This window comes from Elgaria multicarinata, chromosome 9, assembly GCF_023053635.1.
Source record: "Elgaria multicarinata webbii isolate HBS135686 ecotype San Diego chromosome 9, rElgMul1.1.pri, whole genome shotgun sequence".
Classification (NCBI taxonomy): domain Eukaryota; kingdom Metazoa; phylum Chordata; class Lepidosauria; order Squamata; family Anguidae; genus Elgaria; species Elgaria multicarinata.
In genome coordinates, this window is record NC_086179.1 from 22,927,445 (window position 1) to 22,954,884 (window position 27,440).

At 45.6% G+C, this 27,440-nt stretch overlaps 1 protein-coding gene across 2 annotated transcripts; it reads right to left on the bottom strand.

Moving 5' to 3' along the window:
* Positions 1-26,690, bottom strand: DHX58 (DExH-box helicase 58). Of its 2 annotated transcripts, XM_063134971.1 has the most exons (14): positions 26,524-26,690; positions 24,800-24,916; positions 19,500-19,721; positions 19,197-19,398; positions 18,091-18,281; positions 16,716-16,832; positions 16,409-16,535; positions 14,256-14,447; positions 13,353-13,609; positions 6,698-6,847; positions 6,286-6,447; positions 4,446-4,636; positions 3,047-3,143; positions 1-1,034 (listed from the first exon to the last, which is right to left on the bottom strand). In XM_063134971.1, exons 3-14 carry the CDS (start codon positions 19,665-19,667, stop codon positions 855-857), a joined length of 2,034 nt encoding a protein of 677 aa, XP_062991041.1. In that variant the 5' UTR covers positions 19,668-19,721; positions 24,800-24,916; positions 26,524-26,690; the 3' UTR covers positions 1-854. The 2 variants fall into 2 exon arrangements, with proteins under 2 accessions (XP_062991041.1, XP_062991042.1); XM_063134972.1 differs by lacking the exon at positions 24,800-24,916.
* Positions 26,691-27,440: the final 750 nt, after the last annotated feature.

Below are 27,440 nucleotides of genomic sequence, written 5' to 3' on the forward strand. Positions count from 1 at the left end.
AAAGAAGCATTAAAGATTGTGAAAGTGGTTAGCTTTTTCCATTTAATAATGTGTACACGAATGTAAAATACTTGCAGATATTTGTATATATTTCTGTAACATATGTATATTTAGTCCATAAAGGTGGGAACTGGAATACTGTAAAATTACGCACTTTAATTCTTGTTGAGAACTTTAAAAATTTGTATCCTGTAAAATAAAACCATAATTAAATCACTAATTGCGTGGCTTTAGTGCTCTTTGTCTATTTCTATGTCTGTTCATAATAGGTTTAAAATAAGATTTGACCATGTTGGTAAGGACAACAAATTAAGAGTGAAATGCAGGTGATGTATTGTTTCAGAAGACACACTTAAGAAATAGCTAGGTGGATAGTGTGAGTTGCCAAATGTGTTTTATTTTAAAGAATGTCACTTAACAGCAGTGTCTTACTTAAAAGCAATTACTTAAAAGGCCACAGAGTTTCATTTAAGGTGCCAAAAGCCATGATAGTAAAATTAAAAAGCTAGTAATCATCCAGGCAAGGTTCAACCTCTGCATATATTTAAAAAATAGCCAATGATTGACAGAAGAGACACTATAGGCCAGTCTGTGTGAAAGACCTGGAATGCTGTATAGCAAGGAACTAATTCCAATTTACCACTTTCTCTTAATCCAGGCTTGCCTAAAATATAATTTAATATTTTACAGACGTTTGACCCTGCTCATATAAGGTGTTTTGTGCCCAAAAGGCTACCATTTGGAGAACTACTGTAGGTTGGTGTAAGGCCTTGTTAGTAGGCAACAAAGAGTCCCATACCCATAGCGTCCTGGAGCTGCATTTAATGTTCTCTCTTCCACTTACTCTCCAGGCCTTAGACTTCTAGCAATGGATCAGTGCTACAATATTCAACATAGTCAAATTCATTGATGTCAAAAGTAACTTTGCTCCATTTCTTGAAGGTCCTTCTGCCATCTGGGGTTTCCACCACAAAATTTTTGATGGCAAGCATGGGAAGTTTGGCATTCTTGTAGATCATTTCCATTCCCCAAGCCTGTATGAGCAAAAGTGGGATGGTTAGGTTATTATCAGATTCATCCAGGTTTCATAGAATCATAGAATAGTAGAGTTGGAAGGGGCCTACAAGGTCATCGAGTCCAACCTCCTGCTCATTGCAGGAATCTACCTTCAAGCATACCTAACAGATGGGTGTCCAGCTGCCTCTTGAAGGCCTCTAGTGTGGGAGAGGCCACGACCTACCTAGTTCTGGCTTCCTTTAACTTGAGCCCGTTATTCCGTGTCCTGCACTCTGGGAGGATTGAGAAAAGATCGTGGCCCTCCTCTGTGTGACAACCTTTTAAGTATTTGAAGAGTGCTCTTATGTCTCCCCTCAATCTTCTCTTCTCCAGGCTAAACAGGCCCAGTTCTTTCAGTCTCTCTTCATAGGGCTTTGTTTCCAGACCCCTGATCATCCTGGTTGCCCTCCTCTGAACACGCTCCAGCTTGTCTGCGTCCTTCTTGAATTGTGGAGCCCAGAACTGGACGCAATACTCTATATGAGGCCTAACCAAGGTCGAATAGAGAGGAACCAGTACCTCACGTGATTTGGAAGCTATACTTCTATTAATGCAGCCCAAAATAGCACTTGCCTTTCTTGCAGCCATATCGCACTGTTGGCTCATATTCAGCTTGCGATCTACAACAATTCCAAGATCCTTCTTGTTTGTAGTATTGCTGAGCCAAGTATCCCTCATCTTGTAACTGTGCATTTGGTTTCTATTTCCTAAATGTAGAACTTGGCATTTATCCCTATTAAATTTCATTCTGTTGTTTTCAGCCCAGCACTCCAGCCTATCAAGATCACTTTGAAGTTTGTTTCTGTCTTCCAGGGTATTAGCTATCCCACCCAATTTGGTGTCCTCTGCAAATTGGATAAGCGTTCCCCGCACCTCCTCGTCCAAATCATTAATAAAAATGGTGAAGAGCACTGGGCCCAGGACTGAGCCCTGCGGTACCCCACTCATTGCCTCTCCCCAGTTTGAGAAGGTTCCATTGTTAAGCACTCTTTGAGTCCGATTCTGTAGCCAACTGTGAATCCACCTAATAGTTGTTCCATCTAGCCCACTTTTAGCTAATTCCAAAAGTCCTCTGGTCTTGGTGTGCATGCAGGTGCGTTTCTCTGAATATCATTTGTTTGCCTTCTCTAAATTGGGCATATTTTTGTGCTTTGAGGGATAATTGAGTGATTTGGCGTTTGGGACTCAGACCCACCTCTGCTTTGTACTCCATTTCTTGGTCAAGTGACATGTCTCTGAGCCTCATTACTTTGGCTTTTGTGAAATTGGTGTTTGAGGAGCAAACTGTGGGTTTAGAAGAGGGGAGGGGCTGTGGCTCGTTGTAATGTAGCACGTGCTTAGCATGTAGAAGGTCTCAGCTTCAATTTCTGGCATCTCCAGGTAGGGCTGGGGGAAAACCCTGCCTGAAACCCTGGAGAGCTTCTGACAGTCAGTGTTGACAATACTGGGCTCGATGGACTGATGGTCTGGCTCGGTATAAGGCACCTTCCTAACTTCTTATGGTTTGTGTTTGGGAGCTCAGACCCCCCGCCGCCTTGTACTGAGGTTCTTGGGCAAGTTACTTTTCATTTAGCCTCACAAATTTGTTTTTGGGGCAATGGGTATTTTATGACTGCCATGGCAGCCATTTTGTGAGATACTCTCTCAAACGTTCCCATCAGCCCCAAAAGGTTGGAAGTTGCTGTTTCAGGAGAGCTAAGAATCTTACTTGGCTGCACTTGGGAACTCAGAAACTGGTGTCTCTTGCAGAATACCAAGAGCCCCAAGTTTTCAAACTTTTGATTTGTAGAAAGAGGGGGGCAACCGTGCCATGAGAATAAATCCAGATGCTACAAGACTACTGCTAGCCACTGTCCTGCCTCCCACCCCCATTCTACCCCCAAAATGTTGTTCATTTGTCAAATAAGATAGCTAAATTTTTTTAAAAAACCTGTGTACAGTATGAACACAAGGCGTCCCATTCTAGTCCATGAGCCCTGGTTGCACTTACCTGCCCACATTTATTACAACTGATGGAGCCGCCTGGCCTCCAGTCCTTGAACTCACGAGGAACTACCACATGGTCAAGTGATACTCTGTAGTACAGTCTACATTGGGGACAAACAACAAAACCCGAGTTGTTTCTCACACCTGATTCCCATTCCCTTTGTGGCCAGCTGAGTATGCAAACCTGTTGCAACCCAAGTTGCAGTTTGAATAGCCCAACCAGAGAGGTATTTCACAGAGCTCTGTTGAATATACTACACCGCACGCCACAGACGTTACATATACACATTCCAGCCAGGCTGCCACTCCCAGCACATAACAAGATGATGATAGCAACTAGCTTAGATAGATTTTGTTTTGGGGAAATTTAGGGAGGGTAGGGGAGGTCTATCGGCAGCTGTTAACTACAATAACTAAATTGAACCTCCTTATATAATGGTAGTATACCTCTCAGAACTAGATGCCGAGGGCAAACAAAAGGGAAGGTCCTGCTTCATACCCCTTGTGAGTGTTCTAGAGGTATTGGGCAGCCTGCTCTTGGAAAGAGAATGCTGCATTAGATGGTGCCTACGTTTGTTCAAGCAAGACAACATATCTATTCTTACCTGGAGCATTTACATGGTATCCAAGAACTCTGATACTGGGCCCACATTGTCTGAGACACCTCTCTTTATTCAAAGGTAGCGAGCAGGAAGAACTGGAGCAAAGCCCCTTTCCTTCCATTCTGTGCTATACGAATTTATCCACTGGGACTCAACGTCAGTATTGGACTTCAACTCCCAGAAGCCCCTGCCAGCACAGCCAGTGGTCAAGAATGCTGGGAGTAGAAGTCTGAAACATTTGGAGATAGACTTTCTGCCCACCCCTGACATAGACCTTCACTCTAGTGAATGTATGAACATGTCACACATGTGTACATCCCAAATTCCAAGTCAGGGGAAGAAAAAGAAAGAGTACTAAGGGGTAGCATCGAATATTAGACCTAACTTAAGTCCCATCCATTTCAATGGATCTACTCTCCATAAGACTAACATTGGATACTACCCAAAGAGTGACTTGCCTGGGTCAGCCTCTGTTCCCCCAAAGGGCCCCGCCCAACTCAAACCAGAGACTCCAGAGCATGGTAGTCAACTCTCAAGCCTGCCAGATGTTTTGGCCTACAACTCCCAGCAGCCTGAGCCGGCACAGCCAATGATGAGGGTTCGTGGAAGATGTAGGGCAAAATATCTGGAGGGCCACAATTGGCCCACCCCGACTGTCAGTATAAAGATCTTGTCTGAAATTGACAGCGGAGTTGTCCTCCATGCTCCAAGCTCTGCCCTATTTGTTCCTTGTTGCGACTGGGACAAGCAGAATAGAGATTGAAGAAGCATGACGATTCTGGTCATTTCACCTTTCCTCACCTGAAGTTGGGGTTGATGTTTACATGGTGCATATTCTCTACTTTGCGCAGGTCAGTGCCATGGCAGACTGCTATGTTGCAGTTGATGCAGTAGAGGCGGACAACATCTGGATCATGGAGCCGGCGCTGCTGCTCGCGTGCAGCATCCCGCATCCTGTGATTAATGACAGCTTCATGTTGAAGCTTTGCAATCTGTAACACGAGAGAAGAAGGTGGCTTACTGGAGATTAAGAGCAGGAGGATGCCAGGTATGGTACAAGGCCGGCCTTGTACCTAGTAGGTAGATTTATTGGAAAATAGCTTGAGAATGTCCGATGTCTCTGCAAGCTTATCTCTGTAAGAAGTTCCCATGAGATCTAGCTTGCTTACTCCCTGTTGCGGCTTTGAAGCTGCTGGTTCTCTGGGAACTTAAGAGTGTTTTGATAAGGAGGGGGCCACTCTTAGAAGCTGTCACTCCCAATTGTAGCGTCACCTTGGTGGGTTGTGCCGTCCCGCCCTCTTGGTACATGGACATGGCTTACAGGTCAGAAGACCTGTCTGTCAAGTGGTTTTGAATAGGCCTGAAATGCTGGTGCAAAGCTGAAAAAGCTTTGCTAGGTTTCATCTCTCGATGCAACGCATGACCTCCTTCCTGTTTTAGATTCCGTCTCCGGCTGGGACTTTGAAAGCACTCTGCACATGGACACTTTGTTATTTGGACTTTGGATATCTAAGAACTGTGACATGAAAAGTACTGTGAGGCTTTTCATAGACTTGGACTTGCATTTGCTGTGGATTGTGTGTGTGTGTGTCCTGGACTCAGGTGGCAGGGAGTTGCCAGTCTGTAGACCCTCTGTCATGTTCGCCTTAAAAAAAATCCCTGAGTGCACACCCTAATGAAATGTGCTGCACACGCCTATGACTGCATTCACTGGTCCTTTTAGCTCTGGACAATTATACTATGGAACTAAAATATCTCACACTATTGCCCCGCTCGTGCTCTTCGCTCCTCTGATGCCATGTTTCTCGCCTGCCCAAGGGTCTCTACTTCCCTTGCTCGGCTTCGTCCATTTTCTTCTGCTGCCCCTTACGCCTGGAACGCTCTACCAGAACATTTGAGAACTACAAGTTCAACCGCAGCTTTTAAAGCTCAGCTAAAAACTTTTCTTTTTCCTAAAGCTTTTAAAACTTGATTTTGTTCTGACTTTATACTGTTAGTTTTACCCTACCCAGTGCCTGTTTACCCTACCCTGTGCCTGTTTGCTTTCTCTTCCCCTCCTTATTGTTTTATTATGATTTTATTAGAATGTAAGCCTATGCGGCAGGGTCTTGCTATTTACTGTTTTACTCTGTACAGCACCATGTACATTGATGGTGCTATATAAATAAATAAATAAATAATAATAATAATAATAGGCTAAAACTGAATGAATGATACTGGAAGTAGCAAATAGCCATCAGGACTAGAAGCCATTGTTAGCCTTCTCCTTAAGGAATTTATTCAACAACAACACCCCTTTTAAAGCCATCCAAATTGGTGGCCATCATTACATCTTATGGTAGTGAATTCCATAGATTAAGATGTACTTCCTTTTATCTGTCCTGAATCTCCCACCAATCAGCTTCATGGAGTTCTAGTATTATGAGAGAGGGAGAAAAAAATGAGCTGGAGGTTATGTCCTGCACTTGTGGTCTTTCAACAGACATCTAGTCGTCTATTTTGGCGAAAAGAATGCTGCACTAGATAGACCTTTGGTCTGATCCAGCTCATCTCTTCTTATATTGTTCTGTACCCCTATGTTTCGTGTCTCCTGCTTGCTCAGTGGACACAGACTGCCCACGTTCCAGAAGGTCCTTTTTACCTTCAGGCGGTATTCCCGCTCAGGCATCTGCTGCACCCACTGGATAGCTCTCTCCATCAGGGCCTCCAAGGTCTCATTGAGCTTCTCACGAGCCACCTCCTTGCTGCTGGCCTTGGCCAAAATAGAGTAGATGCTATCTTGGGCCCGGGCTCGGCCTCTGGCCTAAAGGGAAGGACAGGGGAACATTTGTGCCTATCCCTAGAAATCCCAGGCCAGCTACTCTTTTTCCTGTGCCCAGATACAGTCACACAGTTCACTCAACAGCCATCCAGTCATCCCCATTGCAACCATGCTGCCCTCATTGACCCAGAGTAGCAATGGCATTTCCTCCCAGGGCATAGTGAGTGCTGTCTACATGACAGAGGTGAGAGTGAATTTCAACAAGCTTTCCCAGAAAGTGTGGCCCACTGACCTGCATCATGGCAATCTCATTGGTCATCAGCCCATAGCGGACCACAGCATTACACTCAGGGATGTCCAGGCCCTCCTCAGCCACACTGGTGGAGAAGAGCAGATTGAGTATGCCCTGACGGAAACGATGGATGACCTCTCGCTGCTCTTGCTGGAGGAAACAGGGATAGCAAAATGAAACTGGTTCAGACCCTGAGGTGAAGCTGTTTCTCCCATCATCAACCACGACAAGAAAGCCAAAGGAGTCTCATTCAAGAGTTCTCCTGAGATAGCTTTTTCCACCACCAAGTTGGCTCATGGATACAATTAGCAGGGCTTTTTTTGTGGTGGCCCCTTCCTATGCTAGGGCTGGATATCCCCAAGGCTGGACACCCATTTGGCCAGGCCCTCCAGGCCCTGAGGGCTAACAAACTGAGACTCAATCCAGACAAGACGGAGGTACTGTTAGCGGGTGGTTCATCTGTCCGGCGAGGTGATGTTTGCCCTGTCCTGGATGGGGTTGCACTCTCCCTAAAGGATCGGGTCTGTAGTTTGGGGGTGCTCTTGGATCCAGAACTGTCACTTGAGGCACAGGTGAACTCAGTGGCAAAGAGCACCTTTTATCAGCTTAGGCTGATATACCAGCTGCGCCCTTATCTGGACAGAGATAGCCTAGCTACCGTTATCCATGCTCTGATAACCTCTCGTTTGGATTACTGCAATGCGTTATACGTGGGGCTGCCTTTGAAAACGGTCCGGAAGCTTTAGCTGGTACAAAACAGGGCAGCCCGTTTACTAACAGGGACTGGCTGGTGAGATCACATTACGCCAGTCCTTTTCCAGCTTCATTGGCTGCCAGTCCAGGTCCGGGCCCGATTCAAAGTGCTGGTATTGACATTTAAAGCCCTAAACGGTTTGGGTCCAGGTTATTTGAAGGAACGCCTCCTCCCATATGTACCTACCCAGACCTTAAGATCATCTACAGGGGCCCTTCTCCGTGAGCCCCTGCCAAAGGAAGTGAGGCAGGTGGCTACTAGGAGGAGGGCTTTCTCCACTGTGGCACCCCGGTTGTGGAATGAGCTCCCCAGAGAGGTCCGCCTGGCGCCTACACTGTACTCCTTTCGTCGCCAGCTGAAGACCTTTTCATTCTCTCAGTATTTTAACACTTAATTTTACTGTTTTAACTCTGTATTTTAATCTTATATCAATTTTGCTGCGTGGTTTTATCCTGGTTGTGCTTTTTATACTGTATTTTGTATTTGTGCTTTTAACCTGTTGGTTGTTTTATCATGGTTTTAATTTTTGTGAACCGCCCAGAGAGCTTCGGCTATTGGGCGGTATAAAAATGTAATAAATAAATAAATTTAAATATGGCTTTGTATTGCTGATTCTGTGAATTCTATTCTTTTTATGTGGTTATGGTGCTTCAAGTTTCACTGTTGCAGTGGCTGTATTTTGTCAAGATTTTATGCAATCTATCCTAACAATCCCTGATGGACAGAACTGCAGATCAGAAATATTAAAATGTATGAATGAATGACTACCTAACAGCCTAACTCCTACAGCCTATTGTGATATCTAAAATCAACTCAGAATACCCTCTTTAAGTGTGCATTATTAGGACTGCAAGGGGAGAGAAAAGGGATGAAGACAGTCCTAACATATTTAGAGCAGTGGGGCCATTCTGGAACGACCATCTTTGTGTTTTATCCAAATGTCTCCAAAGTGCGAATCCCTTTTACAAACCCTATATATCGTCCCAATTGTAATGTACAGCAGTCCCTTGTGTCTTGAAGCCAGTTCACCCAAGCATGTTCAGTGCTTGGCAGCTGCAACATCAAGCGATGACAAGCATGTGTGAACCAACCAGATTAATTGCTATGGATAAAACTTGGGTTTGGATTCAATTGTCTAAATGGCCCCTTCCAACTCTATATCGATTCTATATCAATCAGTGTTTTACTTCATTCATTCATTTCATTTCTATACTGCCTAATAGTCAAAGCTCCTTTGGCGGTTCACAAAAATTACAACCCAAAAATGCAACATAACAAAAACATGCTATAAAATCTATTGCATACACAATTTAAAAATAATTTAAAATGGCTAAAAAAAACCCAGTTACAATAGAGACGTGCCATTAAAAAACCCATCGTATGCCATCAAATGCCCGGAATTAGTGGAATGTCCTAATTTGGTACCAAAAATATGACAGTGTTGGTGCCAAGCAGATCTCAGTGGGGAGAACATTCCAGAATTGGGAGGCCACCACCAAGAAGGCCCTCTCTCTTGTTGCCATCCTCTGAGCCTCCCTCAGTAGGGCCTCAGATGATGAGTATGGTATATGAGTAGGTGCAAACTGGGAAAGGCGCCCCCCCCCCAATCAAGTAATGTGCTCAAGCTACGTAAGGCTTTATAAATCAAAACCTTGAATTGGGTTTGGAAACACACAGGCAGCTAGTGTAAGTGGGCCAGAATTGGTGTTATATGTTCAGACCTTCTGGTTCCCATTATCAATTTGGCTGCTGCATCTTGCACAAGTTTATTTATTTATTTATTTATTTATTTATTACATTTTTATACCGCCCAATAGCCGAAGCTCTCTGGGCGGTTCACAAAAATTAAAATCATCATAAAACAACCAACAAGTTAAAAATACAAATACAAAATACAATATAAAAAGCACAACCAGGATAAAACCACGCAGCAAAATTGATATAAGGTTAAAATACAGAGTTAAAACAGTATAATTTAAATTTAAGTTAAAATTAAGTGTTAAAATACTGAGTGAATAAAAAGGTCTTCAGCTGGCGACGAAAGGAGTACAGTGTAGGCGCCAGGCGGACCTCTCTGGGGAGCTCATTCCACAACCGGGGTGCCACAGCGGAGAAAGCCCTCCTCCTAGTAGCCACCTGCCTCACTTCCTTTGGCAGGGGCTCACGGAGAAGGGCCCCTGTAGATGATCTTAAGGTCCGGGTAGGTACATATGGGAGGAGGCGTTCCTTCAAATAACCTGGCCCCAAACCGTTTAGGGCTTTAAATGTCAATACCAGCACTTTGAATCGGGCCCGGACCTGGACTGGCAGCCAATGAAGTTGTAAAAGGACTGGCGTAATGTGATCTCGCCAGCCAGTCCCTGTTAGTAAACGGGCTGCCCTGTTTTGTACCAGCTGAAGCTTCCGGACCGTTTTCAAAGGCAGCCCCACGTATAACGCATTGCAGTAATCCAAACGAGAGGTTATCAGAGCATGGATAACTGTAGCTAGGCTATCACTGTCCAGATAAGGGCGCAGTTGGTATATCAGCCTAAGCTGATAAAAGGTGCTCTTTGCCACTGAGTTCACCTGTGCCTCAAGTGACAGTTCTGGATCCAAGAGCACCCCCAAACTACGGACCCGATCCTTTAGGGAGAGTGCAACCCCGTCCAGGACAGGGCAAACATCACCTCGCCGGACAAATGAACCACCCGCTAACAGTACCTCCGTCTTGTCTGGATTGAGTCTCAGTTTGTTAGCCCTCATCCAGTCCATTACCGTGCCCAGGCACTGGTTCAGAACAGTCACTGCCTCACCTGGGTTTGATGAAAAGGAAAGGTAGAGCTGGGTGTCATCCGCATATTGATGACACCTCAGTCCACATCTCCGGATAACCTCCCCCAGCGGCTTCATGTATATGTTAAACAGCATAGGGGATAAAATAGAGCCCTGCGGAACCCCATGGCTTAGGAGCCACGGCACAGAGCAATAATCCCCCAGCACCACCTTCTGGAATCGGCCATCCAAGTAGGAGCGGAACCACTGCAACGCAGTACCTCCAACTCCCAGCTCAGACAACCTATCCAGAAGGATACCATGGTCGATGGTATCGAAGGCCGCTGAGAGGTCTAGGAGAACCAACAGGGTCGCACTCCCCCTGTCTCTCTCCCGACAGAGGTCATCCCACAGGGCGACCAAGGCAGTTTCTGTTCCAAAACCAGGCCTGAAACCCGATTGAAATGGATCTAGATAATCCGTTTCATTCAAGAGTGCCTGGAGTTGTCCTGCAACCACCCGCTCAAGCACCTTGCCCAGGAAAGGGATATTAGCCACCGGCCTGTAGTTGTTAACATCTTCCGGGTCCAGATTAGGCTTCTTCAGGAGTGGTCTAATTACCGCCTCTTTTAAAGAGGCCGGCACCACTCCCTCTCTCAAGGAGGCATTTACAACCTCCTGGACCCAGCCGGCGATCCCCTCCTTATTTGATGTAATGAGCCACGAGGGGCAAGGGTCAAGCACACAGGTGGTCGACCGGACTTGGCCAAGCACCTTGTCCACATCCTCGGGCCTCAATAACTGAAACTCATCCAATAAAACTGAGCCGGACGGCGCTCTGAACGCCTCTACTAGTGGTGCTGCATTAAGTGTGGTGTCCAATTCATGACGAATCTGAGCGACTTTATCTTCAAAGTGCCGTGCAAACTCGTCACAGCGTGCTACCGAGGGTTCAACTATCTCACGCCCTGGCCCAGAGTGTAACAGGCCACGAACCACTCGGAAAAGCTCCGCCGGACGACACCGAGAAGACGCAATGCTGGTGGAAAAGAACTGCCTCTTTGCCACCCTCACCGCCACAGAGTAGGCTCGATAGTGAGCTCTAGCCCGTGTTCGATCGGACCCAGCACGAGTTTTCCTCCACCTGCGTTCTAGCCGTCTCCCCTCTTGCTTCATCGCCCTCAGCTCAGATGTATACCAAGGAGCTGACCGGGCTCTGCTCAGAGGGAGAGGACGCTTGGGCGCGATCGTGTCAACCGCCCGAGTCATCTCTGCATTCCACAGAGCGACCTGGGCTTCGACAGGAGCACCGGCCATATCAGCAGGAAAATCCCCCAGAGCCCTCTGGAATCCATCGGAGTCCATTAGCCTCCGGGGGCGGACCATTTTAATAGGCCCCCCACCCTTGCAGAGGGGAAAGGCCGCCGAGAGTCTAAACCTCAGTAGGAAGTGATCCGACCATGACAAGGGGGTAGATGTTAGTTCCCCCACTTCCAGATCACCATCCTCCTGTCCAGTCGAGAAAACCAGATCAAGTGTGTGTCCCTTTGCATGTGTTGGGCCGATGACATGTTGAGACAGCCCCATGGTTGTCATGGCAGCCATGAAGTCCTGAGCCGCTCCGGATACAGCAGCCTCGGCATGGAAGTTGAGATCCCCCAGAACCACCATCCTGGGGGTCCTCAACACCAGGTCCGAGACAACCTCCGTCAGCTCAGGCAGGGAGACTGTTGGGCAGCGGGGTGGACGGTACACCAGCAGAATCCCTAATCTGTCTCGAGTACCCAACACACAGTACAAACACTCCAGACTAGCACTCGACTGAACAGGAAGCCTAGAGAGGGAGATTGTATTCCTATAGACCACGGCAACCCCCCCTCCCCGGCCCTCGAGTCTGTGCTGGTGCTGCACCGAGTACCCAGGAGGGCAGAGCTGGGTGAGAGCAACCCCACCCAGTTCACCCACCCAGGTCTCAGTGATGCATACCAGGTCAGCCCCCTCATCCACAATCAAATCATGGATGAGGGAGATTTTATTCTGGACTGACCTGGCGTTCAGCAGCAGCACCACCAGACCCGAGAGCAAGCTGATATGGCCACCAGGAACTATCCGGTTGGGGTAGGAACCAGAAGAGGGAATAGCTGTAAGGAATCTATCCCCTCTTCTCCTCATCTGGCCTGTTCCTCCCCTAGCACCATACCTCCCCCTACCCGTGACCACAGTTATGTGGGCATCCCCGTATCCCCCAGAGCTCCCCAGGCACATATTAAAAAGTAATTAAAATGTATTTTACAATTTGCTGCTGGTTGGCTGGTTGGAGATCTTGCAGGTACAGTAGTATGGTATCTCCTATGTGCGCCGCAAAGTGCGGCGCCAAGTGCGCACTCGGCGCCGCACTCTGCGCGTCGCCGAGGCAGCTTCACACACCAAGTTGCAGCTTCTGAACCGTCTTCAGCGCCAACCCACATTGAGTGTACTGCGGAAATCTAACTTGGAGGTTACCAGAGTAGAGACTATTGAAGCCAGGTTATCCCTGTCGAGATAGGGGTGTAGCTGTGCCACCAACCGAAGCTGGAAGAAGGCACCCCATGCCACGGAGGCCACCTGAGCTTCAACTGACAACAATGGCTCCAGGAGAACTCCCAAGTAATGAACCTGCACCTTCAGGGGGAGTGCAACCCCATCCAGAACACCCTCCATCCAGTCAGGAGAACCACCCACTAACAGCATCTCGGTCTTGTCTGGATTGAGTTTCAATTCATTAGCCCTCAGCCAAACACCAATGTAGCACATCCAGAGCCTCACCTGATGAAGATGACAAGGAGAAATAGAGCTATGTGTCATCAGCACATGGATGGCAACACACCCACCCAACTCCTGATGACCCCTCTCAATGGTTTCATGTAGATGTTAAATAGCATGGGGGACAAAGCTGACCCCTATGAAACCCCTTGATATCAACTCACCCTCAATTTGAAATGGCTTTCAGTGGAGACAACATACACAATCCATGAGAAATCAAGTGATATATATCCATGCGTGCATGTATGAACTGACCCTCCATCTCCCTGGATTTCATTCCCCTCCCTCAATCTGCAGCAGAAGTGCAGGAATTCAAACCGAGCCTTTTCTCTGTTTTCGCCTTACCTGTGTCATGTGTTTGGCTTGGTTGCTGTAGCCAGCTCCCGTCAGGACAGCAGCCTTGATCCTGAGTCCGGATAAGGCCGGGTTATCCTGTACCCACTGCTGCAAGGAATGAGCACTCTGGCGTGTCCGGGCGAACACAATGGCCCGCGAGCTCTCCAGCTCTTGGAATTGCTTTTGCAGGACTTGCTGCAGCTTACCAAGTTTGGGATTCTCATAGCGCTTGTCTTCAGCTAGGGCCAAGAGACACGCCCTGTTCCCTGGAAGTCAAGTGCAATACACACAGATCTCAACTCTGAGTCAAGGCAGATTAGCAGTCACTCTTGAGCCTAATGAATATGAACAGTATTCATATGAGCAATATTTCTTTATCTTATAGTTTAAAAGCATGTAGCACAACCAATTAACAATTATAACAATGAATAAAGGGGGGAAGATGCTTGCATCTGTTTGACCTACCACATGCTCTGAACTCCTGCCCATCATGGCTTAGTCAAGCCAGCCACAAGTGGCTGACCAGAGGAGTGTTGAACGCATCATTGTGTGATGGGGTGGTCCCTACTGTCTTGAAGAAGGCAGCGGTGCAACCACTCCTGTAAAAAACCTCTGTTGATCCAGAGATCTATGGTAACTATCATCTGGTTGTGAACATTCTTGAATAAGGGTCTCTTTAATCCTTTCCCCTGCACCAGTTTCCCAGTCAAAATAACCCCTTCAAGGCTGCCATTTGTCCTGCTATTTCACCTATGGGGCCAGCAGAAGCCTGGGTTGTGTGGGTGGGTGGGATTTTGATCGGGAAAATTGGAGGAAAGGATTAACCAACCCCACCCACGCTGCTTCAAAGAAACTGCCAGCCCTCTCCTCTGTCGCTCCATCTCCTGCCCCATCCCCACTGCTAACACTTACTGTCAAAGATCTGGACCAGGTAGCGCTCTGCTGGGTGATCCAGGACCTTGGTAACATGTTGCAGTTGGTAAAACTCATCCAGAGTTTTGAAGGCATCAATCATGCGCACAGTGTCATTGATCAGCAGGGCGTCGTTGTATTTACGGAGATGCAAAGCGCACACTCGGGTCTTCTGGCAAAATCCTTTTGCTCCTGACGTGGTGAGGAAGACAATAATCACTGCAACTATCAGTCACGTTACCTTTTTGATGCTTTTGGTCCTTAAAAGATTCCATCTCCATCTATTAATTTCCACATTTTCATGCAAACATAACCAGAACAGACCTACTAATGGTCTTGAAGGCTACTTGAAGATAAGGTTGCCAGATTCAAAGCAGAGTAACATTCATAACTTTACATCTCCTGCTCATTCCCTGCTATCTCCTCGTTGCTATGCAGGATAGCCGGAGCCCTCATTGCAGCAGGTTGGAAAGGGGGTGAATTACATACAGGGTCAGAACCAGGGAAGTCCTGGCTGATGTATCTCCCACCATATTGGGACATTTAAAGTTGTCTCTTTCTGTCTAAGAAAGAGATCTTGGGGTTGTAGTAGCCAGCTCGATGAAAATGTCAACCCAGCGGGCAGCTGCTGTGAAAAAGGCAAACTTCACGTTAGGCATAATAAGCAATGAAATTGAAAATAAAATTGCCAAGATCGTATTGCCTTTATACTAATATCTGGTGCAATCACACTTGGAATATTGGGTACAGTTCTGGTCACCACAGCTAAAAAAAAAAGAGAGGATATTTTTGAAAAAGTGCAGAAAAGGACAAGTAAAATGATTAAGAGGCTCAAGTATCTCTCCTATGAGGGAAGGTTCCAACAGCTGGGAGCATTTAGCTTAGAAAAAAGGCAAGTGAAGGTAGTCATAATAGAGATGTAAAAAAATATGCATGGTGTGGAGAATGTGGACAGGGAAACATTTTTCTCTCATAATACCAGAACCTGGGATCATCCCACGAAGCTGATTGGTGGGAAATTCAGGACAGAAAAAAGGAAGTGCTTCTTCACATAGTGTATATTTAAGCTATGGGATTTGCTACAAGACATAGTGATGGCCACCAATTTAGATGGCTTTAAAAGGGCCTTAGACAAATTAATGGAGGATAAGGTCATCAATGGCTATTTTTATATTTTATATTTATTTATTACATTTATATACGGCCCCATAGCCGAAGCTCTCTGGGCGGTTTACAAAAGTTAAAAACAGTAAACATTAAAAATATACAAAATTTAAAACCATAAAAACAACAGTATCCATTTAAAAACAACAGTTTTGGGCTCTAAAAACAAACAAACTTAGCATTGTTAAATGCTGTTAAATGCCTGGGAGAAGAGAAAAGTCTTGACCTGGCGCTGAAAAGATAACAATGTTGGCGCCAGGCAAGCCTCATCAGGGAGATCATTCCATAATTGGGGGGCCACCGCTAAAAAGGCCCTCTCCCATGTTGCCATCCTCCGCACACCCCTCGGAGTAGGCACCCGGAGAAGGACCTTGGATGTTGAACGCAGTGTACGGGTAGGTTCATGTCGGGAGAGGCGTTCCATCAGGTATTGTGGTCCCAAGCCATGTAGGGCTTTATAGGTTAAAACCAACTACTAATCCTGATGGCATCCTCTAGTATGCCTATATACACCAGTTGCTAAAGAACAGGGGTGGGTAGGTGCTGTTGCACTCATGTCCTACTTGTGGGCTTCCCATGGGCAGTTGGCTGACCACTGTGTGAACAGAATGCTGGACTAGAACTAGATGGACCCTTGGTCTGATCCAGCAGGGCTCTTTTGATGTCCTTATTGTCTTTCAGGTTACATTTTAGGTGCAATTCAAGGGATGAAATTCAGACTTTGGGTCTTCCCTCTGTGCAACTGGCATATCTTCAGTAACGTGTCTGCAGTTTGCCCTTGAGATCCTATTTCCTGCATATGTTGCAAAAGCCTGTCATTCTAAGCAGACAAGTACTAGTGTCTAGCGGATCATTTCCAAAAGTAATACAGTCCCCAATAGCTCAGTAAAAGGATCTTCGGTTGCAGGGCCAGAAGAGACATTTCTAGCCAGGAAATGTCTAGAACTTGTCACTGGGAATGTTTTCTTTGCCATCTGAGGCACACTCACCTTCCTTCTCAAGCTCCACAATTTGCTGCTCAAAGATTTGGGTACCAAAATCTGTAGTCAAGTCAGACACATCCAGGTAACTATAGATCTGGGTCATTATCTCCCTGAGCTTTTGTCCAAAAGGATCCTGTGGATGACAGATTGGGGAATCGCTCATATTAGGAGGGTTGGGCGGGGGGGGGGGGGGAGGATATCACTTGAACATGTAGTAATTTGCTTAGAGCTCCAGCATCACCTCCTCATTCTGATGCCTCTGCTCTGCTAATCTTCTCACACATTCACCATGTAGCTCTCAGAAGTTCCTTACCTGAAGCCTTGGTTCGGACAGATCGTACTGCTTCTTGGGTGATGGGACATGAGTAGCAAGGTAGATCGTATGTTTATTGGATGACATGATTTTTTCAGCGTCTAAGTTGGCGCAGATCTGGAAAGGGTTATGTCAATCACATAAGCATTACAGGCAAAGATCAAAACCGCTATTAGACCTAGCTAACAGGAGCTCCCTTCAGGAGATGGGGGTGGTGGAAAAGGGGGGAGGGACACAAGCACACCTGTGTCACCTGCAGAGACCACCTGGCATTTGCTAGGACTCTTCTCCCTGATATCTAATTTTCTAGCTGTAGGGATGTTTTGGAGAAATATTCAGTCATGCAATTCCTCACCTGCATCCAATACAGTACAGTCTAGGAACAATATTACCATTTTATTTTGACCATGGGAAGCTACCTTATATCCAGTGGTGTAGTGGATATATGTAAATGTTGAAGTGCAGGTACTGATCATGACAGTCCCCATAGCCACGCTCCCAAAATTGCAAGCAGCTGTATGATCCCTCCCAACAAACTAGTTCTAGGAATTTTCATCTGCTAAGAGCAGATCTTTTGTAAAGTTAATGGGTATAAATTGTTCATTCATGACCAAGCCATCCCAAAATACTTTGCATTACCATAAGGACCAATGAGCTTCTCTCCATGAGCTATTTATTGCACGCTCATAACTAGCCACTCACAGAAGTTTGCGGGTCCTTTACATGATGCCATCAACCTCCAGGATGTCTCCCATGCCATCCACTGGTAATCTCACTTTAAAAATGATGAGAGATAATGTGCTATTTAAAATTATCACGTGCTATCACAGGCCACTAGATGGAGCTGTTCCATTTAACTTTATGGAGCATTGCCAAGAGGGAAAGTTTTTCAATTATGAATCACATGGTCACCATTGGTCGCTGTCTAAAGGAGCCACTGTCAACACGGAAAGACCCAAGAAGAAGAAGAAGAAATGGTAAAGGTACAGATTTTTTCCCCTTAATATACAGACACTCAATATATTGTTGCTGGGACCATTAATTTCCCCCAGCCATGGTAGGATTGCAGCTAAGCTCAGAGGAACAGGGACTGCTGAGGAGGGTGGCAGATGACAGGGTACCTGCTAATTAAAAAAGTGTCACTACTGTGTCCTCAGGAGCCCTGGCTCTACTACACCCCTGCTTATATCAGGTGAGAGTACTTGTCCATCTGGACCATTATTGTCTCCTCTGCCTGTTCCTTCTGCCAATCTGAAGTAGGTCTGCATTTGCAGCTCAGAGCAGTCTCCATGCAAGAGTGGAAAGACTAAAAAGGAAGGAGGCAGCAATGTCAATATCTCCAATACTTGAGTCAAACGTCTTTCATCGGACCCACCTGGAGGATGTGGTCCTGGGCTCCCTCCAGAGAGTTGGCACCTCCAGTACCTAGCGAGGCTGTGAGCCCCAGGATCTGTGGTAAGTTCTGTTCGCCTTTGAGCTTCCGTTGCAGGTAGTCCTCCATAATCTTGTTGTAGGTGGTTTCTTTGTGAGTGTGATGGCACTCGTCAATCACCAGCAAAGAGAAATCTGATGGAAAGCAGCGATAATATCGTTAGCTTACATCTTTCATGGAAACCCCTCACAGGCCACCTTATGAACACGCAATTAAAATAAACCAACAGCTAAAGCAGTTATTAATAGCAGTAGCTAAACTCCAAAAACTGCATAACATCAATAAAAAGCTAAATGAAACAGAAATGTTTTAAAGATCCATTTAAAAATTGCCAGTGAGAGAGCATCCCATGAAACTGATTGGTGGGAGATTCAGGACAAATAAAAGGAAGTACTGGTTGTGTGCTAACTCCAGTGTTTGAGGCAATAGGCCTGTGTGCACCAGTTGCTGGGGAACATGGGTGGGAGGGTGCTGTTGCACCATGTCCTGCTTGTTCATCCCTGGCTGATGGCTGGTTGGCCACTGTATGAACAGAGTGCTGGACTAGATGGACCCCTGGTCTGATCCAGCATGGCACTTCCTATGTTCTTACTCCCCGGGGGAGGGGGAGAGATCTAGTGGAGCCACCATTGAAAAGGCCTTATCTTTTGCACTTGTGTCCTACTTGTGGGCTTTTCACAGGCAGCTGGTTGACCACTATATGAAAAGAATACTGGTCTGTTGCAGCAGGGCTGTTCTTATGATGTTAGGTGGGCTGATACCCTCATAACCTGCTTGTGTGGCTCCCCAAAAGGATCTGTCTGGCCACTGGGGGATGTTGAACTAGATGGATCTATGGTCTAACCTTGCAGGGCTCTTCTTATATTTACTCCTAGTTTGTATGAGTGCGATCAGTAGGTGGCTAATAACGTCTATGGCAAGGAAAAGACATGTTTTGATGGTTGAAGATACTAAATCAGCAGTCTCTTTAGTTAACCAACCAAACATCTCCCAGTGGTCTAAATCAAGTTTCTCTGAATCACAAAGGAACTTTCCCACCAGATGCTCACCTGTCAGCTCCACGTGCATCTCCTCTTCTTGGCTGTTGAGGGCATTTTCTAGGATCTTTGCTGTACAGATGATCAAGTCATTGCTCTTCATCTCATCTGAGAAGAACAGCTTCTGGGTGCTGTCACCACTGATGGCAGTGACATTGAAGCGGTTCTGCAAGGTGCTGAACTCATTTTTCAGGTGTTGATCCACCAGAGGCACCTGGCAGGGAAGGATGTGGCAGTGAAACCTTTCCCAAGAGGAGGAACTGAAGTCTTGGGAAATGACTTCCAGTCATCCCACCATTATCAATTGGTTCTTACCGTGTTGACTAACACAGCCACCTTGCTCTTCTCTAGGCTCTCCAGGTGCCTCTTACAGACATAGGCAGCTGCTCGGGTCTTTCCTGCACCTGTTGGCAGCCATATTATGATATTCTTGCCCTCCAGGGCAGGCTCAATAACTTCCCACTGATAATCGCGCAGTTCCATGTGGCTGCAAATTTGAGGGATTGCTGATCTATGCGGGGGGGGGGGGAGGGGAACCTTTAGGAAGAGGAAGAGCCAAATCAGGTCAACATAACTCTTGGTCACAGTTAGTTCTTCCATAACTTGCTGACAAGGCCTTTCTGGCTTGTAAACTGTGTGGTTCTCAGGTGAACTCCACAGTGCACAGCCAATGAAGCAAAATCTGGGATGAGATTAATGGTGGGTAAGGAGAAGGGAACAGTTTAGGAAAACAGTGGAGAGCAATCTAGGACAGATGTGAAGCAACTGAAGATAAAGCAAAGAAGAAAGCCAGAGATTGCTGTGGCCATATCTGTAACCACTGGGCAATCGTTGTCTAGTATAGCCTCCCTCAACCTGGTGCTCTCTTGATCTTTTGGACTACAACTCCCAGCATTACTGACCATTGGCCATGCAGGCTGGTACTGATAGGAGCTGAAGTCCAAAACATCTAGAAGGCATCAGTTGGGGAAAGGGGGTCTGGCAGAATTGCTGGAGCCCAATTCTAAAAGATAGAAGAAGTGAAAAACAGCAGGTGTAAAAGCAGCTTAGTATTCTGAACAAAGCTAATTCTCAACATATTTCATAGAATCATAGAATCATAGAATAGCAGAGTTGGAAGGGGCCTACAAGGCCATCGAGTCCAACCCCCTGCTCAATGCAGGAATCCACCCTAAAGCATCCCTGACAGATGGTTGTCCAGCTGCCTCTTGAATGCCTCTAGTGTGGGAGAGCCCACAACCTCCCTAGGTAGCTGATTCCATTGTCGCACTGCTCTAACAGTCAGGAAGTTTTTCCTGATGTCCAGCCGGAATCTGGCTTCCTTTAACTTGAGTCCGTTATTCCGTGTCCTGCACTCTGGGAGGATCGAGAAGAGATCCTGGCCCTCCTCTGTGTGACAACCTTTTAAGTATTTGAAGAGTGCTATCATGTCTCCCCTCAATCTTCTCTTCTCCAGGCTAAACATGCCCAGTTCTTTCAGTCTCTCTTCATAGGGCTTTGTTTCTAGACCTCTGATCATCCTGGTTGCCCTCTTCTGAACACGCTCCAGCTTGTCTGCATCCTTCTTGAATTGTGGAGCCCAGAACTGGACGCAATACTCTAGATGAGGCCTAACCAGGGCCGAATAGAGAGGAACCAGTACCTCACGTGATTTGGAAGCTATACTTCTATTAATGCAGCCCAAAATAGCATTGGCCTTTCTTGCAGCCATATCACACTGTTGGCTCATATTCAGCTTGTGATCTACAACAATTCCAAGATCTTTCTCGTTTGTAGTATTGCTGAGCCAAGTGTCCCCCATCTTGTAACTGTGCATTTAGTTTCTCTTCCCTAAATGTAGAACTTGGCATTTATCCCTATTAAATTTCATTCTGTTGTTTTCAGCCCAGCACTCCAGCCTATCAAGATCACTTTGAAGTTTGTTTCTGTCTTCCAGGCTATTAGCTATCCCACACAATTTTGTGTCATCTGCAAATTTGATCAGCGTTTCCCGCACCTCCTCGTCCAAATCATTAATAAAAATGTTGAAGAGCACTGGGCCCAGGACTGAGCCCTGCGGCACCCCACTCGTTGCCTCTCCCCAGTTTGAGAAGGTTCCATTGATAAATACTCTTTGAGTCCGATTCTGTAGCCAACTGTGGATCCACCTAATAGTTGTTCCATCTAGCCCACTTTTAGCTAGTTTGTTAATCAGAATGTCATGTGGTACTTTGTCAAAAGCTTTGCTGAAGTCAAGATATATGACGTCCACAGCATTCCCACAGTCCACAAGGGAGGTTATCCTATCAAAAAATGAGATCAAATTAGTCTGACAGGATTTGTTCCTGACAAATCCATGTTGGCTTCTAGTAATCACTGCATTGATTTCAAGGTGTTTACAGATTGACTTCTTTATAATCTGCTCCAGAATTTTCCCAGGGATGGATGTCAGACTGACTGATCTGTAGTTCCCAGGTTCCTCCTTTTTGCCCTTTTTGAAGATAGGGACAACGTTAGCCCTCCTCCAGTCATCCGGCACCTCACCCGTCTTCCATGATTTTGCAAAGATAATAGACAAAGGTTCTGAGAGTTCTTCCGCTAGCTCCTTCATTACTCTTGGATGCAGTTCATCGGGCCCTGGAGATTTGAACTCATTCAAGGAAATTAGGTGTTCTTTGACCATTTGTTTATCAATCTCAAACTGCAATCCTGCCCCCTCAATTTCTGCTTCACTTTTTCCAGGGGGGTCATAGACCCGCTTTTGGGAGAAGACCGAGGCAAAGTAGGAATTGAGCACTTCAGCCTTTTCTTTGTCATCTGTTATCAATTTGCCATCCTCATTAAGCAGTTGAACCACCATTTCTTTCCTCTGCCTTTTACTACTCACGTATCTGAAGAAAGCCTTTTTATTGCTTTTAGCATCCCTCGCTAATCTCAGCTCATTCACAGCTTTAGCCTTCCTGACGCCATTTCGGCACTTCTGCGCCACTTGTCTGTACTCTTCTTTTGTAGCCTGGCCTTCCTTCCACTTCCTATATGTATCCCTTTTTGTTTTCAGTTCATCAATAAGCTTTTTGTGGAGCCACATTGGTTTCCTCTGTTGTCTTCTATCTTTTCTCCTTGTTGGAATTGTTTGTAACTGTGCCTTTAAAATTTCATTTTTTAGATACTCCCACCCATCCTGCACTCCTTTTCTCATTAGGCTCATTTTCCACGGGACCTTACTTATTATAGTTCTGAGTTTATTAAAATCAGCTTTCCTAAAATCCAGAGTACGTGTATGGCTACGCTCGACTTTTGTCTCCTTCATAATCAAGAATTCAAGTATGACGTGGTCACTTTCCCCCAGAGTTCCCATAACTGCCACTTTATCCACTAAGTCATCCCTATTGGTCAATAACAAGTCAAGGATTGCCGATCCTCTAGTTCCTTCCACCACTTTCTGTAGGAGAAAGTTATCACCCATACATGTCAGGAATTTCTTGGAAGGGCCGCTTTTGGCAGTAATGGTCTCCCAACAGATATCAGGGTAATTGAAGTCCCCCATCACTACTACATCACACTTCCTTGAAACACTGGTAATTTGTTTCTCAAAAGTTTGATCCTCGTCTTCTCCTTGATTGGGTGGTCGGTAGTAGACTCCGATTATCATATTCTTTTTATTCCTAGCCCCATTTATTTTAATCCAGACGCTCTCGACGGGGCTCCCAATCTCATCCGCCTGTATTTCTGTGCAGGGATAGGTATTTTTAACATATAGTGCAACTCCACCTCCCTTTCTATTTCTTCTGTTCTTTTTGAACAAGTTATATCCTTCAATTGCTATATTCCAGTCATGGGAGTCATCCCACCAAGTTTCAGTTATACCTATCAAGTCGTATTTGCCTTCATGTAATAAGAGTTCAAGTTCATTCTGTTTGTTTCCCATGCTCTGGGCATTAGTATATAGACATCGAAGACCATGTGTTTTATAGTCTGGCTTTGTTCCTACCTTGTTGCAGACACTATTTTGGGACACTGTTGGAGCTGTTCTCTGTACTGTGGTGCATTGGCCTTCATCCATTGTTGCCTCAAAATTTACATCTCCCACCCCCGTAAGATTCAGTTTAAAGCCCTCCTGATCAAGTTCTTCATGCTGTGGCCGAACTCATTCTTTCCAGCCCTTGTGAGGTGCAACCCATCCCTTGCCAGCAGTCCATGTTCCAAGTAGCGTAGCCCGTGGTCCCAGAATCCAAAACTCTCACGACGGCACCACCTTCGAAGCCAGTCGTTCATCCGGAGTATTTTTCTTTCCCTTTCTAATCCTCTTCCAAGAACCGGGAGGATGGATGAGAAAACTACCTGGGCCCCAAAGTTCTTCAGTTTCCTTCCCAGAACTTCAAAGTCTGAAATGATTTCTTCGTAGCTCTGCTTGGCGACATCATTTGTTCCCACATGGATGAGAAGAAAGGGGTATGTGTCCGTGGGCTTTATGAGCTTCGGTAACCCTTCAGTCACATCTCTAATCTGTGCTCCAGGGAGACAGCACACCTGGCGAGTCCATGGGTCTTCACGACATACTTGGGTTTCAATCCCACGCAGCAGGGAGTCTCCCACAACGACTACTTTTCTCTTCTTCTTGGTTGACCTACCTTCTGTCCCTTGGTCACTGTTGCATGGTGTCTCCTGTACTTCCTCCTCTGCAAACTGTCCTTCAGTCTCATTCTCCAGAAGCTGAAAGCGGTTGCTTAACTCCAATGGCCCCACCGGTGCAGAACGCCCTCTAATTCCTCCTCTCCTAACTGTCACTCTTTTCCAAGGAGTTTCCTCTTCATTGGCTTTCCTCCCCTCAGCATACTCCACTTCGGCTTCAGCTGGCTGTTGTTCTTCAATCTCATGTGCTTCTTGTTGCTGTTGCAGTTCCACCGTTCGGTCTAAGAACTCCTCGACTTCTCTTATTCCTTGGAGGGTGGACACTCGCTGCTCAAGTCCCCTCACTTTTTCTTCCAAAAGTGCCACCAGCTTGCACTTGTTGCAGGTATACGCCATGTTGAGCTCAGGCAGAAACACGAACATTGCACACCCTTTGCAGGTCACCACCTCTAGGGACTCCTTTCCATCCATATTGTCGATTTCTGCTTTGGTTTTTTTTCCTTTTTGATTATAGTAGAATTGCCTTTGCTTTGTTGTGTCCTCTCTGAAGGTACACAACTATATGAGGATGTCTTAAGGGAAAGTAATCTTTTGGTTTTTTTTTGCTTTTGTTTGGTGGTGGTTTTGTGGGGTTTTTTTCTCTTTATGTTTTTCTTTTTTTTTCCCCACCTCTTTTTTATTTTTTATTATTTTTTTTATTTTTTTTTATTTTTTAAGAGGCCTCCCCCTTGACCTCCCCTGCCGAACTCCCCCTGTCAAACTCCTGTTTGCTCTTCCTGTTCGCTCGCTCCCTGGGAATCTGGCTTACTTTTATAGCTCCTACTTGAGCTGGGCCAGCTGCTCTTCCCTGCTTCTGCTTAGCTCCAAGTCAGGAACCAGAATGAGGTCACTGAAATGCCAACAACAATCAACAACAATCAACTGCAATTAGGCACTGATTGCTGAGTCCAACTGACAATCAGGCCACTCCCCCTTCAGCTCCTGCAGCAACTATCCACACCGACCTCTCACTCAGCACTCAGGAGCACATGGCAAGCACACGGCCTCTTTGAATTGGCAGCCTCCTGGGTTTCCTTGAGGCTTCTCTTCTTCCCCTTTTCGATCAGCCAAAGTTTGTTTCTCTGGGGAAATCAAAAGTTAGACAGATACAGGAAGAGGTTCCTCATTTGATTCACTGTTCTTAAAACAGTTGGCCTGCTATTTACAGCTTTGCTTCGTTTATAGAATCAGTTTCACACATTGCTTTTTTAACCTCATGTATTGCCTTGTGTTATTGGTATGGCCCTGTTTTTCTTTTTTAAATCTGCAATAACCAATTGTGCATAAAGCTCTTGTGGCTGACAGGAGCGGTACTTGTGAGTCATTCCGCAAAGAAAGGAAAAGGCATTCTGCGCATAAGCCAAGTCATCCCCTTTCTTCATGTATCCAAGTTATTGGTAGTAGTGAAGATTCAGGATTTGTATCTGAGCCCAGCCTCAAATTAAGGTTTAGTGTGTAGAAATATGATAACACCAATTATATCAAAGGGAGATAAAGTGGTTGTAGGTGTATGAGGTTGGATGAGACGAAAAACAAGGCATTAAGGAGGATGGAGTAGCCAAGAGGTTTAAATAGATTTGGGGGCACAAATGGAGAGAAAGGTTTGTCCTCAAGATATGGATTTCTTCTGCCCCCAGAGCTAAACAGACAACACAGAAAATTTGCTCTGGGTCATGGGTGGTTCCCCATTTAAACTTTGGTCCTCAAAATAGTCATCCTCAACTGCCAGAGAGAGCTTAATTTATTTATGTGTTTATTGTTAAACATTTGCAATTGAGAGAAATGAAATAAAGCTGCATGCCTTAGATCCATCTTTGAAGCTAAACTCAGCGGCTCTGAACCAGTCAGTACCTGGATGGGAAGAATCTCATCCATGGATTGAAAAAATAGATTTTTGTAATCTTAAAGACTTACAGTGCAGAAGTAAACCCTATTGAGTTTAATGGGGTTTACCTGGGAGTAAGTCCCATTGAACTCAGTAGACTTATTTCTCAGTAGAGGTGCATAGGACTGCACAGTAACCAATTTATAGTTCCATAAGTTTATGTGGATAGAGGCTTCTTTGCCAGATGTATGAGGAAGTAGTTGTCAGATGTAATCTCTCTCTCTCTCTCAGAGATGCACACACACACAGCCTACGACATGTCAAACATAGGAGTTTGTGACATTTCTGCCGGAGGTTCAAATGCAGACAAGACAAGTTCAGTGATCATTGGGAACACCAGCAATTACAAACACAATCTTCCGAGCTTTTGTATACATTTTGTGGTAGATAAAATCTTGAAAACGATTAAGATCAAACTTACTGATAAATTCAGCCTGGAATCTCCCTGATAATTTCCTTTGCTGAGTTCTTTGGGGGTAGTGTAGGCAGTCAAGTAAAGAACATCTATTATCTTCACTCATTAGCATAGCTTGGTGGAAGTCTTCTCCCCACGCAGAATGCGCTCCAGCCTAATCTACACCAAGCAGGGTATTACACTATGAGAGCAGTATATGGTATGTGTCAATGGGCCCCAACAGTTGTCAGTGCACTTCAATGCCACTATAAAGCAGTAATGTGGCGCCTGGCTTTAATATACCACTTTCATACTGCTTTCATAGTGCAATATCCTGCTTGGTATAGATTAGGCTGCTAAAGTGAGCTTCCATCACCTCTATTTTCCCCCTTCGCAATCATATTACATACCTGTCCCTCAGTAGCCTAGGAGAACTTCTGGATCTATAATGCCAATGCTTCTGTTCTGCTCCCTTCTGTACATAGCTTGTCAAAATCCTCCACTCTACCCAAGGGTTTTCTGCAGTTTCCTTCTTGCTAGAAAACGAAACTTAAAAGTAGCATCCACTGTCTATTTTGGAGCCCCAGCCAAGGGGGTTCTTGACAGGCACAAACCAAGCCTTTTCTGAGTGCCTTAGATAGAGCCAGTCCGCTGTCTCTATGCAGACACCCAATGTCACAGATTCTGTTGGATCCCAGATGAGGAGATAATAGGTCAGTTGCCTCAGATATCCAATGAACGGCCCTCATGTAAAAAGCCCCGACTTTTAGCTGACTCATTCCAAATTTTCCACTAAACTGGCACAATTTCAGCTGAGTGCAGATTAAATGGCAAGACAGTAGCATTAGTCCCGATCCAACCATGTTAGTATGAGGAGTGTATAAAGGGAAACTATGTCAGAAAAAGTAATTTCTATTCAAAATAGCACATGCTCATGTAACTCCACATGGACCTATGGCTCAAGTGGAAGCCACCAGGAGAAGACCAGCCTTCAGTGTGGTGGCCCCCTTCCTATGGAATTCCCTGTCTTTGGAGGTCGAACAGGCTCCAAAGTTGTGGTGTTTCTGGGGCTACCCAGAACACTGTTGTTTCACATTGTTGTTTCAAGGAAGCCTTCCTTGAATGGCCAGCTGCTGTTTAATTAGAACTCTGTTTCTTTTTTAGAATAGTAATTATTTTAACATGGTGTTTGTTTGTTTTTCATCCTATCTGTATTGTTCACTGCTCCGAAATCTGTCTGGATGTGGAGGAGTATATAAATGTTGTAAATAAATAAATAAAAGCAGTAAATAAAATAAATAAATAAATAAATAAATAAAAGCATTAG

Excerpts from the sequence above, each read along its gene's own strand:
- DHX58 (XM_063134972.1), bottom strand. The coding sequence starts at position 19,667 with ATGGAACTGCGCGATTATCAGTGGGAAGTTATTGAGCCTGCCCTGGAG. Across the intron at positions 16,536-16,715 it reads TGTCCGAACCAAGGCTTCAG|GATCCTTTTGGACAAAAGCT; the intron begins GTAAGGAACTTC and ends TGTCATCCACAG. Across the intron at positions 13,610-14,255 it reads CCTGGTCCAGATCTTTGACA|GGAACAGGGCGTGTCTCTTG; the intron begins GTAAGTGTTAGC and ends CTTGACTTCCAG.